General features: G+C 40.8%; 1 protein-coding gene and 1 long non-coding RNA gene across 6 annotated transcripts in view; one reads left to right on the top strand and one right to left on the bottom strand.

Annotated features, from left to right (window-relative positions):
• The window catches only part of PHF6 (PHD finger protein 6), a 47921-nt gene extending 44211 nt beyond the window's left edge, over window positions 1-3710 (top strand). For 2 of the 3 annotated variants that reach the window (XM_081808235.1, XM_081808234.1), the window contains one exon: window positions 65-3710. In XM_081808235.1, coding sequence (XP_081664361.1) covers window positions 65-194 — 130 coding nt within the window. In that variant the 3' untranslated portion in view covers window positions 195-3710. The remainder of the gene's footprint in view (window positions 1-64) is intronic. The other variant, XM_006744874.3, reaches the window with a different exon arrangement.
• A 2500-nt stretch (window positions 3711-6210) lies between these two features.
• Window positions 6211-14569, bottom strand: part of LOC115944743 (uncharacterized) — a 15893-nt gene continuing 7534 nt past the window's right edge. For 2 of the 3 annotated variants that reach the window (XR_014141191.1, XR_014141190.1), the window contains exon 3: window positions 6211-7051. This is a non-coding gene — a long non-coding RNA (uncharacterized LOC115944743). The remainder of the gene's footprint in view (window positions 7052-14569) is intronic. The other variant, XR_014141192.1, reaches the window with a different exon arrangement.

Below are 14569 nucleotides of genomic sequence, written 5' to 3'. Positions count from 1 at the left end.
GCATAAATATATTCCCATCAAGAGCGACAAAACATTTTGAGATTTTTATCTTTCGTCATTGTAGACTATATTGTAAAAATCATAGTGGAAATGATGAGAGAGATGAAGAAGATGAGGAACGAGAGAGTAAAAGCCGGGGAAAAGTAGAAATTGACCAGCAACAACTAACTCAGCAGCAACTTAATGGAAACTAGGTATGAACGTTACTTATGTCGGATCTGTTGTCAGGATACAGTACTCGCTGATAAATACATGTTGGAGTAATGGTATATGCAGTATGATTTTTTAATGCTATTATGTTTAGTTAAGCATGTTACTAGAATGCTAAAGGATTGTGTAGGCTTGCATAGTTTTTTTTCTTTTTTAACTAGCTGATTTTGTAACAGTAAAAACAAGCTATCCACTTTATCAATAAGTGTAGTTGTAATGTCGAACCAGTAAGATGTTCTCGCTCCTCAGTAACATTATATTTATTGTGTTCCCCTCAAGCATCATATTTTACAATTTTTTATCATCTTTTAAACAGGTTCATGGGACAGAGTTAGAAAACTGGGAATGAATAAGACATCCATAACTACTATTCTTTTTTCACTGTTTTCTAAAATCAAAAAGGGTTTGTAACTTTTTACTGCCCAACTCTTAGATCCTTCATTGAACTGCCTAAAAACGTCTTGTTTGTTTTATGAGCCTTCACTAGATGGCAGAATTTGACATGTTGATATTACGTAGCTGTAGTTTGCAGTTTCTGGGAAGCAATCGAAACACTATTAACCCTGTGTATAGTGTCAACAGTTAAAGCAGACATTGAAATGAAGTAAGCTATATTTCTGGAATGAACAAAGTTCTACTGTTTAGAGTGTCTAAGTTTGTTTAGTGGATTCATACTCAAGGGAAAGCATAAGCAAATTTCACTTTACAGCGCAACCACGTCTCTGGTGGCAACACATGGGAATTTGTGGTCTTTTTTTTCACACTCAAGTAACGGAGGCTAGAAATGAAGAGAACCTTCTTTTTCTCTTGGCTTTGACAGCACATGCTAACAATCTCTTCCAAGAAGTGTGCTAAAGCTTTTCATTTCGTTCCTGTTAAAGTTGTTCTCACTGACCAGCATGCACTTGGGCGACTGGTGATTTTAAGTTGTGAGCTCCAGTGCTTATGCCAAAATTCTCTTGACAGTAAACCTCTTCTCTTATCATGTCCTACAAAGAGCTTCTAGCAAAATGATTGGATCCTTTCAAGTTTAAACTAAGATTTGGCAACAGCAAATTAAACCTCTTTAAGATTTAAAGGGTTACCACTCACTAAGGACTTCAGCCACCATGTCTGAAACTGGTTCCTCTCAAGTGCCGTGTTGTGTGGAGTACTTCATATACTGGCCCAAAGTACATAAGGAGGTCTCATGCGCTGTTGGAATAAAAACAAAAAAAACAAAAAAAACAAAAAAAAACAGTCTGCATAAAACAGTATTTATTTTTCATTTTGTGACCACTATTTTTTAAAAAAAAAATTATTTAATATTTTTAATGTTTTCATGCATTGCTTTGCTTATCTATTGACTAGGCTTTCGTGCCCTACGTTTTTTTCTGGTAGGGCTTGGTGGTGTTTTCTTGATCATCAGAGTTGTTTTTCGAAGCCTAAGAACCCAGCTGTTTAGAAAGGATTTTCACACTGGCATTTCTAGCTAGGGATATTTTCTTCCACTTACCTGCTGAAGCACATTTATATATTTCTTTATGGCAAAACCAAAAAACTTTAGTTGTGGTCTGCCTAATATTACCATAGCACCTCAATACCAAGGGTAGGGATCCTGATTTCCGAATTCTTCGTTAACCTACCACATAAAAGCAAATTAGCAAATAAGAAATAACATGTTAACTTGACTGTACATCAAGATATTCTGCAGCTTATGGAGAAGCATTTTTAAAATGTAACAGGTGGAAAATTACACTGTGCTTAATGACTGATTTTTTTTTTTAACTGCTAGTCCCTTAAGGTCACATTTGTCAAGTGTGTATTCACACATTCACTTAAATCAAGGGACTCAATGATTGCTTTATTTTAACCATCTTTTATTATTTTTAGAAGGAAACTAGCTTTAGTGGGGTTGCCCTATATGTTTTTCTTTTTGCTCTAAATATGCCATTGGGTTTTTGTGTGTGTGTGTGCGTGTATGTGATGAATTTTCAAAATTCACCATGACTTGAAGTGCAACGACAGATCTAGATGTTTGTTTACCAAGCTATGTGACTTTTCCCAAAGGATCTGTACTTTATTTCCTTACAACAGCTTGAAACCTGTTATTTTAAAATCTTTGAATCACTGTGTCTTGATCATTTTTATATTGTGTGCCATAGACTTACCCATGGAATAATAGAGCACCTTCATTTTTGGACAACTACTGTAATGATGTTTTTAGGAAAAATGGAAGGTGCCGGGGTAATAGTGGCCAGCCAATGATCATATCTTAGACTTCAAATACTATAGCTGTCAGTCGATGGATTTGTTCTGTAATCAAGTGTGTAACTTTGTATGGGTGTCTTCACCCCTTTCTCTGCCACTAGCAACCAGAATAGCACTTTACCTTTTGGTTGGCTAGAATAAGTGGCTGGCTACCTGTTTTTCTCACTGTGGTGTGATTGGCTAAACAGTCTTTCATTAAAAGTTGAAATGTAAATTGAAGTCACATGAAAAATCACCTTTGGTTGTAAACCTCCAATACTTTGATTCTCCATCCATGTTTTCGTCACATGCTGAGTAAAAAGTGCCTTACAATGTAAAAATTGTACAGTACTTATGTTCCCAAGTAGCATCATCATCTTCTGGGTAGTAATTACATTGTGGTATGAATATTTAGAAAAATGGACCTCAGCAGTGTATTTACTGTTCATCTCTTAAGTCCTTAACTGTAGTTTTAATAAGCATGACATTATTTGATAAGTATATAACATGTACATCATTTCGAAAAATACTGCCATGACTGTCTTTTACGCATATTTTAGCTTGAAATTTTGAAGTGTCTTTTCTTTCTTTCCTTTTTTCCCCTTTTGTTTTGTTTTGTTTTCGTTATTGATACTCAACAGTGTAATCTTTGCAAGCGTATATTGAAGATTATTCTGGAGCATTTATTGCCTTACCAGAACTGTTAGTAAGAAATGTTCTTTAGAGTAGAAAGATAGACTTGAGTTTCTATACTTTAATAAGAGCTCTTTGTTCCTGGGGGGAGGGGGGTGGGGGTGTGAATTTTACTTTCATCTCAATTTATTAAAAACCCACAGTTGAAATACATTTTATTTCAAAGATCAGCAATTTTAGAATTTCAGATAGTACTTGCTCAGGAGTACATGCTACTCAAGATATTAAGAGAATAACAAGCTATGTAGATCTACTGTTGAATCAGAATCTATGTACTTGAACAAATGTGTGAATCTTAAATATCTCAAAGAAAAAGAAAAGTGTTCTGAATGTTGTTGCTTTTTTGAAAAGCACTAAAGGTTAGACCAAGGTATACAGTTTTGTTCTAACAGGCATTTAGGTTAATTGTAAAGATAAGGAATGCATTATGGGTCAAAATCAAACATTCCTCTCATGTTATGTATATTTTGTTCCTGTTATATTGGCTTTATTTTCAAAATTGTAGTTTGTAGTATTAGTTTCCTTTTATTGGTATTCTTGCATATACTATTCATTCAATAAATGAGTTATGACTTTCATGTTTGTATGTATGTCTTTTTTGTGAAAGGGTATAATGAAGCTCATTTGTAGCGGCAACAGGATCGTGGTCCCTTTAGTCTTCATTTCAAGATGAAATGCCTAGTTTGTTTAGTGACTTGTCATTAAACAAGTATGAGAGAGAACAAAAAGTGAATTTGAGTCCAGTTCAAGGTTTCACCACATGAAGGTTTCATCATGGAGAGAAACAGCAGTCTTTCAAGTCCACAGCAGAACTGCGTTACACCTTGGTTCTTTTATTATTACCTGATTCGGGTACCTTTGGTTGAAATTGGGTCCTCTAGAACCTAGTTAGGAGGTGATTTTGAAAATGAACCAAAACTCCTAGTGTGGTTTATCTGGCTGGTAATAAGGATGGGGATTAATATTCTTGTGAAGGGATTCCACCTTATAGATTTAAATGTCCTCCCTTCATCATGGACAGCTGACTTCTAGTACAGTGCGCATATATTGAGGTAGTCGTATCCAGGGCAGAAGTCAGTTTTTAATTAGTGGAATGAGCTCATTCCATACAGACAAGTCCTCACCTGCATTCCTACTCGAGAGGAAAAAAATTACCTAACAGGTTCTGATTAATGCTGGAACTATGGGATGGTGTGCCTGACGGCAAATGTCACCCAGTAGTGCTTGGCATGCATGCATGCGTGTGTGAGTGTGTGTGTTTAAAGTCCATTATTTAGTTTCATTTTGGTTTTTTAAAGACTTCTAAAAAAGATTTTATCTAAAAATATATATATATATATATTTTTTAAAGATTTTATTTGTTTATTTGAGAGAGAGAGAGAATGAGAGACAGAGAGCACGAGAGGGAGGAGGGCAGAGGGAGAAGCAGACCCCCCGCTCAGCAGGGAGCCCGATGCGGGACTCGATCCCGGGACTCCAGGATCATGACCTGAGCCGAAGGCAGTCGCTTAACCAACTGAGCCACCCAGGCGCCCAAAAAAAAATATTTTTAAGTAATCCCTACACCCAAGGTGGGGCTCGAACTCACAACCCTAAGATCAGGAGTCACACACTCTACCCACTGAGCCAGCCAGGCGCCCCTATTACTTAGTTTCATTTTTATAACCACCATAAAAATCCGGAGAAGGGGGTTCTGTGGTTTTCTGTAGCTAATTGAAACTACTGACAGCTGGGGACCTTGGGGGGTTTGTTGTTTTTTTCTCCCCCAGCTGCAGTCATCAGCAGTTGCTGAGGTCATTCTAAAGTATAAAGCTGGTAGAATTTCCTAGGAAAATTCTTTGGCCAGCAAAGGGCCAGTCCATCTTTTTAAGGGAAAACCCTCCTTATTTATATACCGGAGTCCTCAGCTGTAGAGACAGTGCTGCTTTATAGATCAACCCATGTCACACAATTTTGCCTTGTTTAGATAATGAGGTATCTGGACATTAAGGACGTAAAGCAAAAATGTATTCTCGATTTCTATTCAGAGGGTGAAAACTCTAAAGTTACTTACGAAAGTTAATGATAGCATTTAAAGTGTTACACTGTAGCAGACATGTTCTGCACATGGTCAGTGTACTGAAATCATTTAGACCTGGATCTTTGTCAAAAGATAGGAGGTCCATAAATATCCACATTATGCCTTTGTCTCTACCTCTCTGTGGCTATAAATGTGTTTTTACGGTGGGGGTGGGGGTGGGGGCAGTGCCAGGGAGATAGGGAAGATGAAGCTGGGCAAAGAACTAACTAGGTCTGCTAGGTGAATGATACTGATCTCAAAAACAGACTTACGTGGAAACAAAAATACTGTTTGAAGGGGCAGACCTTTGAAATGGGACCTGAGAGAGAGTATATTAAAGTGTTAGGAGCAGGAAGATAGAAATAAACTGTGCTTTAATATGGACATTGGATTTAGAGCTGCTGAGTTTCTACAGAGTGATTTGTACAAAAGGGTGAGGTTTTTCTTTTTCTGAGTGTTTTTTTTAAATCAGAGCTATTTACAGATTTATTTATTTATCTTAAAGATTTTATTTATTTATTTGACAGAGAGAGACACAGCGAGAGAGGGAACACAAGCAGGGGGAGGGGGAGAGGGAGAAGCAGGCTTCCTGCAGAGCAGGGAGCCCTATGTGGGGCTCGATCCCAGGACCCTGGGATCATGACCTGAGCCGAAGGCAGACGCTTAATGACTGAGCCACCCAGGCGCCCCAGATTGATCTTTATTTATTGAAGTTATACATGGCCGTGTAAAGAACTGGAGTACTGATCCCTGCTTGGAAACTTAATGCTAAGAAGCCAGGCACCAAGGATCACATCTTGTATGGTGCCTTTTTTTTTTTTTAAAGATTTATTTATTTATTTGAGAGAGAGAATGAGATAGAGAGCATGAGAGGGGGGAGGGTCAGAGAGAGAGGCAGACTCCCTGCTGAGCAGGGAGCCCGACGTGGGACTCGATCCCGGGACTCCAGGATCATGACCTGAGCCGAAGGCAGTCACTTAACCAACTGAGCCACCCAGGCGCCCTCCTTTTTTTTTTTTTTTTTTAAAGATTTAATTGATTTATTTATGAGAGAGAGAACATGAGAAGCGAGTGCACGAGATGGGGGTAAGGGCAGAGGGAGAAGGAGCAGCAGACTCCCCACCGAGCAGGGTGCCCGAGAAGTGGGGCTCGATCCCAGGACCCCAGGACCAGGACCTGAGCTTCTGAAGGCAGACGCTTAACCGACTGAGCCACCCGGGCGCCCCTGCATGATGCCCTTTATGTGAAATGTCCGGAAGCAGCAAATCCATAGAGCCAGAATGCAGATTAGTGGGTGCCAGGGGCTGCAGAGAGGGGGGGCCCCCGGGGAGCGACTCTTAGCAGGTACAGGGTTTCTTTTTGGGGTGATGCAAATGGCTGGAATTAGGTAGTAATGATGGTTGCACAACTTTGTGAATATACTAAAAACCATGAACTATACACTTTGAAAGGGTGAGTTTTATGTGACTAAAAACCTCGATTTTAAAAAAGTACTCTGTGGTCATCGTACACAATTAAAACATACAAAGATCTGTAGGTCAAAATGCGAAACTCCCCCTGTTCTCCCCAAGCCTGCTCCCCAGTATCTGACGTGTGTCCTTCTAAAGTGCATGTGTACATATATAACTTCTATAGTTTTTAGCATAAATAGGATCATGCTAGGCATGCAGTTCTGCACCTGTCGTTTTCACCTGAACAACACTACAAAGTGTCAGAACAACCAGATTTCTCGCATTCTGTTTAGCAGCTCCGATCCATGGCAGTGTGTGGAAGAACTGGAATTGTTCTGTCTGGTCTCACGTATGTCTTCATGTTCTTATGCAGGCCATTTCTTAAGCTAAATTTCCAGACGTGGAACTGCTAAGTAAAAGGTATATATATTTAAGGTTATAATAAAAATTGCCATCCAAAAACTGTGCACCAATTGAAAAGTTCACCCAAAGGGATTAAGCTTCCCTGCTTTTCCTCTCCAAAGGAGTGCCTTTTAATGGAAAGAGTTATGGTACCTTCTTTTAAAAAACATGATACATGCTCTATGGAAAACTCTGGGGTTTTCATTTTGTCATAAAGCCCATGTAGACCATATCTCAAAGTAGAATATGGCTTATTTTGGGGAAACTGGACACCGTATCTCATTTGTGAAACAAGTCAAGGTTTTGTTTCATATGTATTAGTAACAGTAGTAATTGGTGAATCATTTCCCTTCCTCCTGCTTTCTGAAAAGTAACAGATTGTTCAAAGCTGTTCATTGTTGCCAGATGGATCTGCTTCTCTGTGTGGCCAGGGTCATATGTGGCTCTGTTCGGTGCCCTTGAAGGGGTCGTGTACTGTTTTGCTGAAGAATTCCTATGACCTTTATCTGTCGTGATGGTTCTTACTCCCCAAATCATGAATATGTCTAACAACTAGTCAGCTGTGTAAAAACAAGAGGAAGCCACTGGCGCTTTTCCCTTTTCAACTAGTTGTTTTGTCCTTGTATGACTAAAATCTAAGACAAACCAGACAAATTGACTTGATGTATATATCATGCTTTTAGCTCATTTGCTAAAAAATGATTGTTTTCATTTAAGAATGTCAAGCAACAGTTACCTGCCTGTCTAAAAATAAACTGTTGGTAAGAAGAACACAAGTATTCAGTTATGCTGGTCAGTCAACCTGCCAGTTTCTAAGTAAAGAATAAATTGAATGTAGTCAAGGATGATCGATGCCACCCGAAAAGAAGTTTTTTCTAATTCTCAAAATCAATTTGTGCTAATTAGGTACTTATGACATTAGCCAAACAGCCATTTTATTTAAAAAGATTTAAGTCAGATGTATAACCTTACAAAAATAATTCTTTACTGTTTTACCAATAACCCAACCTTTGATCATGTTTCCCTCCACTCATTTCTCATATGTTTACGAAATAATGAAGTCTGTAAAGAGGGGTAAGAAAACACCCTGACTCCATTCGTTCTTTTTGTAACTCTGAACTTCAGTGGTCAGTGGAGACTGCTGTTGCTTTCATTTCAGTGGTTAGCCAGACAATTTAACACAAAGGCTTATTTTCAAATGTCCCTGATCCTTAAGCCCAACTAGGCTTATGTTCTATATTTAGTATTGATTTAGTATTACCAGGAAGCAATCATTCTTGGGACCCTGGTTTCACATGTTCTCGGTTAGAGAGCAAGCACAAAAGATAAGCAGTCTCCGAAAGTTCGCAGATCAGAGAGCTGGAATTTTGGCATTGTCCTCAAATACAACAGTCTTTCCGGACCTCCCTTAGAAAAGTCGTTCTTAAGCATTTCAACCTATCCCATGTGCCCAAACCGCTTAGGGCAGCTATCCAGTATGTGGGGGCTGGGGGCGGGGACGCGGGGAGAGGGGTTAAAGAAAACATATGTTGCTTAAGGGAAAGGCTTGACAGATGTGCTTTCTCGCTCCGGAAGAGGCAGGGCAGGAGAGAGAAGTTTTCGGCAGCCTTTACGGCATGTCATAACTGGGGTCACTTCATTCCATGAAATGCAGCCAACTCTAGGCCACTTCCTAGAAAGATCGGCACAAAACTTGGACCATTTCGCATCTTTATTTTTTCCTTCCTTTGATGGCCTCCTGGAAACTCTCTTACCTTAACTGCCATGATCTGTACCACCCGTCCAAGACTACTCCCTTCCCGACCCTTCTCCCCAGCCCTGATGTCAGTGTTCCAGTGCTCTGGTCTTTGCCGTCTTGTATTGTTCTCACTTATACCATCGTCCGCTGCTCCAGCTGTCAGCTCTGTGTTCTGCTGAGGAGTCCCTCATCCTTATGCACAGTCGGCTCCACCCACTGAATAGTCTCAACTATTCTCCTGGGCATTTCTACCCAGTCTGCGGGCTACTCAAGCACGAGTCCCAAACTAAATTGCCCTGACCTGAATTTTATCTCTGTTAATGACACCATCAGTCGATAGGGCTACACTTGGTCTGCTTCCATCTCCACATCCGCTTGCTAAGTTCCTCAGAATCCGTCATTCTGTCTTTTGGAGCCATCCTCTCTATTCTCACTGCTGAGAAACTAGTTTGGATTTTACTTGGTGTTGGTTTTTCTCTTTCACCTTTTGCCCAGAATCCTAACTTCTGCTTCCACTCCGCACCCTTGTTCCTCAGATTCTTCATTCCTTCGTTTTCTTTAGGGAGCAGTTCTTGGCCTCGCTTCCTGTACTACTCAGTCCACAGGAGATGGCTAATCACCTCCTCTATCTCTAGACATCACTGGCCTCCACTTGCCTCTTCTCAATTCTCATCCACCCTTTTACTTTCCCCTGTGCCTAGAGTTCCTTCTACTGTTCCATCTGGGGAAGGTGACCTGCTAGAGGAGATCGCCACCACAAATACTGGTGTTTAGTCTCAGGTTCTCCACATCGGTCTTCAATCCTTTTTACTTGTCTTTCCTTTTATACTTAGAAACTATTACAAACATAAGCATACGGACTCTAGGTTTGGTGGCCCTGGCTTGGATCCTATGAAACCTTGATTAAGTTACTGAATCTCCACCTCCATGATCTCATCTTTAAAATGCCCATAAAAATAGTACGCCATGCATGGACTTGCGAGGATTAAAGGAGAGACCAGACTCAAGACTCTCCTGTCCCCCTTCTCCCTCTCCCACTCCCCCTGCTTGGGTTTCCTCTCTCACTGTCAAATAAATTAAAAAAAAAAAAAAAGACTCTCCCATCCCCTGACACGCTTGCCCTTGTTCCTATGTTCCCTTCTAGTTTTACCCTGTTTCTCTTCTCTTCTCATATAATCTTCTTGAAAGTTGAGCCCCCACTTGACACCTCTGCTTCCATATTTTTATTAGTCATTCCTCAGCTTCATTGTGCTCACTTCTGTTCACACCTCTCCACCTTCTCAACTACACAGAAACTGTTCCAGCAAAGTCCACCAGTGGCCGTTGCTAAAGCCCGTGGGTCCTCTTCAGTTCTTATTTCCTTGACTTCTTGGGGTAATGTCCCTGACTGTCACAGCGCTGTCACATGGTTATCTTGCAGATAACCCAAGAACAAGAGTAACACATTAGATGACAGGACCGAGATTGGAAATCCTTCCATCGGCTAGTCCCCTTGCCACATGTGATCCTTTAGATGTGAAAGTAAAGCTATCCTGGGGCGCCTGGGTGGCTCCGTCGTTAAGCGTCTGCCTTCGGCTCAGGTCATGATCCCAGGGTCCTGGGGCTTCAGGTCATGATCCCAGAGTCCTGGGATCGAGCCCCACATCGGGCTCCCTCCTCGGCGGGAAGCCTGCTCTCCCTCTCCTACTCCCGCTGCTTGTGTTCCTGCTCTCACTGTCTCTGTCTCTGTCAAATAAATAAATAAAATCTTAAAAAAAAAAAAAAGTAAAGCTATCCTATCACTTTGAAAAGTTTTTTGTATTTTTTTCACTACTCACACTTGAATTGATGCTCCTTGAACCAAAGTCAGAAAATACAGAGAAGTAAAAAAAACTTCCTATCTCCCCTAATCTTATGAACCATAAGGTCACCATTATATTTTCTGTAAAATCTCCAAACGTATCTGTGCATATATGTAATTATATAAAACGGGCGCATTTTATACCTAAGTTGTATTCTGCTTTTTGCACCTAAAAATCGGAAGTATCTTCACAGTTCAGTAAATAAACTCTATCATTCTTACTGGTTGCATAATAGTCCATTTTGTGGATCTGTCTTAGGTTCAGCCGTGTCCCTATCATTAGATCATTAAGTTTCCAGGTTTTGTCATTGTTATTACCTTGCTATTGTAAACAGTGCTGATCGAATGGTGAAGAAACAGCAGAGAACCCCAGATTAAAGAATATTCCACCGAACAGCTGGCCTGTACTTGTCTTGAATGTCTTGAAGATCAAAGAAAGACTGAAGAACAGTTCCACATTAAAGGTGATAAAGAGACGTGATGACTAAAAGTAATGTGTGATCCTGAATTGGGGACTGGCTCAGCAAAAAAAGAATTCTTGGTGTGTAGGACATTTGGGGGACTACTGACTAAATGTAAATATGGATTGAAGATTAGATATTATTATGTCAGCGTTAATGTCCTGATTTTGATAATTGTGGCTACAGGAGAATATTCTTATTCTCAGAAAATGTATGCTGATGTGTTTAGGAGTAAAGGTGCCATGTCTGCCTTTTACTGGTTCAGAAAAAGAAGAGAGAGAGAGAGTGTGTGTGTGTGTGTGTGTGTGTGCACGCGCGTGTAAAGAGATAAAGCAAATGGAACAAGATATCACATGCTGATGAATCTTGGTGGATGATATGCAAGAGCTCTTTGTACTGCTGCAACTTTTCTATAATTTTGGAAAAAAAATTTAAAGTTTGGCACACCAGCAGAAATAGGAGCCATTATTAAGGGAGCCTGCAGAAGGCCCAGGAGTAAGCTTTGGGGAGTCATCCTTCTGAAGGTTGACTTGGGAAGTCATCCTTCTGAAGGTATGGGAGGGAAAAGGAACCACACTCTGGAGGAAGGAGCATGAACTATATTTGGATCAAGTAGCCTAGAGAGGAAGGCCACTAAGGAACCACATCTGGGGGAAAGAGCGTGAACTATATTTGGATCAAGTGGCCCAGAGGGAACTCTCTCCCTCCCCAGTACTTGGGGTGATTCCTAACCTTTTCTACTGGAGTACACCCAAAATATAGGAAATTGACCTTTTGAGCTGTTTTCACCCTTCAGCTGCCACTGTTTTGTTTGTATTTCAGTGTCCTCATCTATCTTAGGTTCCTTTTCATTTTGTTGAAGTAACATTTCCTTTTTTTCTTATAGGAAACATGGGTAACAAATGTTTGAAAATAAATAATGCTGAGATGAACATTCTTATACATGGAGCTTTCTACCCCTGTCTGATTATAGCCTTAAGATAAATTTCTTTTTTAAAAAAGATTTACTGGGGGGGGGGGTGCAAGAGCAGGGGGAGGGGCAGAGGGAGACGGAGAGAATTCCAAGCAGATTCCCTGCTGAGAGTAGAGCCCGACGCGGGGCTCAATCTCATGACCCTGAGATCATGACCTGAGCTGAAACCAAGAGTCAGACGCTTAACTGACTGAGCCAGGCGCCCCTGAACTCCTCAGTTTTTAATAGTAATCCCTGATTGTCTTCAAACATCCAGTGTTTAAATTTCTCCAACGGTAAGTGCAACTTCAGTGTTTGCTATTCTTATCTAAATTTCCACAGTTTTCTCAGGGGGAAGGGAATGTAAACACAAGTTCTTGAGGTTTTTGAAATCATCTTGAGGTCAGCACTCACTTTATAATTACCATCTCTATATGATATGTGTTACAGGCATATGTTCCAGGCAATTCTAGTAGGCTGTATAAAATTAAATGCTTATTAATCTAGTTTTATACTAATTTAAACTCCCCAAAGACACTTACGAATTTTAAGAAATACAAACTAGAGATAAAATACAGTTGCTAAATAGTTTTTACAGACACATCAGATGGTACGTCTTTAAAAGTCCACACATGAAGTTGAGTAGAAACATTTCTACATATTCATGTAAATTCCAGAGTGTTACCTGGATTCAGTTAAACAAATTATTACTAAATAGCTACCAGCGAAAATGAATGAAAATTCAATTAATTTGTTGCCCAATCCATTGCTTTTTAAATTTCTAACAAATGGTGGAAATTAGACATAGTCTTAATTATGTAGCACAAAAGGTCATTATTAAAGTCCTTTATGTTCATGATAATATAATAATATTCCTTTAAACTGGATTCCTATATTAGGAGGATGTTTCTAAACAAAATCCCATGATACCTCATTTTCACTGGTAGCTATCTCATGTAGCTATGGGTATGGGTGTGGTGGCTGCTGGTGGTGCCCTGTCCAGCTCCCTTGACCAGCCAGTGCCCTCATCCTACATTTGTTTGGTATGTAGTTTCCACCCGCGACCTTCTCTGGTTACTTGCCCTTGCCACATGGGAGCCTGGGAGGCTATACTCCCCCTCTCCCCAGGTAGCCAACGATTCTAGGATACAAAGTCCCTTGTCCCCTGTCTCAAGACAGGACAGTGCAGGGGGTTTTTCCCCTGTCAGTCAGGCCAGGACTAGACTTTACCTGAGGCCATATCCTTCTTGCTCAACTCCCTCCCTGTCCCTGTCCTGCTTTGATTCCTCCCTTGCAAGGTTTTCTCTTTTTTTCAAGATTTTATTTATATATTAGCTCACTAATGGGGGGTGGGGGGGGCAGAGGCAGAGGGAGAAGTAGGCTCCTCACTGAGCAGGGAGTTCAACTCGGGCTCGATCCCAGGACTCCAGGATCTTGACCTGGGCTGAACACAGACGCTTAACCGACTGAGCCACCCAGGCGCCCCTACAAGGTTTTCTTTAAAAGCACCCCTCCACAAATCAGATAATTGAAATAGCACAACAGTCAAGGAAGGAGTTACGCTGTTGGATTAGAAGTTTAGGTTGGGAGTCCACTGGTAATGAACTTTGAGCAAATGTGTTCACCCTAATGGCACTGATACAGCCTGCTAAACTGAGGGTTGGAAGAGACAAAGGAGAAAGGGGGCTCTGTCTATGCCTGCCACAGAGAACATTCAGAACAATTCTGATCAGATTCTAAGACAACCACAACTACGTTTCTCAACAGTTTTACTCAGTCCTACTTCGTTTTCTACTTAGACTAGCAGTCTACTTTTTTAAAAATAAACTTAAAAAAAATATTTATTTATTTGAGAGAGAGCAAGAACGAAAGATCACAGAGGGAGAGGGAGAAGCAGACTCACCACTGAGCAGAGAGCCAGATGCAGGGCTCGATCCCAGGACCCTGAGATCATGACCCGAGCTGAAGGCGAACGCTCAACCGATTGAGCCACCCAGGTGCCCCAGCAGTCTACTTTCATGAAGTCATCCGACTCTGTTCTTTGTCATTCCTTCTGGAAGTCCCACTCTGTCTACAGTGATGGAAATGTTCTCGGTCCGTGCAGTCGAATACCGTAGCCACCAGCCTCAAGTGGCTACTGAGCATTTGAAGTGTGGCTAGGAAGACTGAGGAGCCAAACTGTTTATTTAATTGTAATTCATTTAAACTTCCATTAAATGGCCACATGTGGTTAGTGGCTACTACAATAAATAGACTAAATAATGAATAGCACAGCTCTATTTAAAGTATAGCAGGGACCTTCAGGCAAGCACAAAGGGAGAGCGGAGACCATCTGTGGAAAGACAAAATCGTTCTGTTTGTTCCTTATGGTAACCAAAAGTATCAGAATGGAGGCGCGTGGACTACCGTATTAGGGAACAACACTCAAGGGAGCGGACCTGCTTGTAACTAGTAGAGTACAATAACCCTGGGGCAAGGACACTTCGTGAACAGAGAGGCCTTGGGTAAATCTTCAGGGTGTTACATCCTGTACA

Source organism: Leptonychotes weddellii, chromosome X, assembly GCF_054177405.1.
Source record: "Leptonychotes weddellii isolate Sample4059 chromosome X, ASM5417740v2, whole genome shotgun sequence".
NCBI classification, from domain to species: domain Eukaryota; kingdom Metazoa; phylum Chordata; class Mammalia; order Carnivora; family Phocidae; genus Leptonychotes; species Leptonychotes weddellii.
The sequence above is the reverse complement of the archived record's forward strand: the minus strand, read 5'-3'. Positions and strand labels throughout refer to the sequence as shown.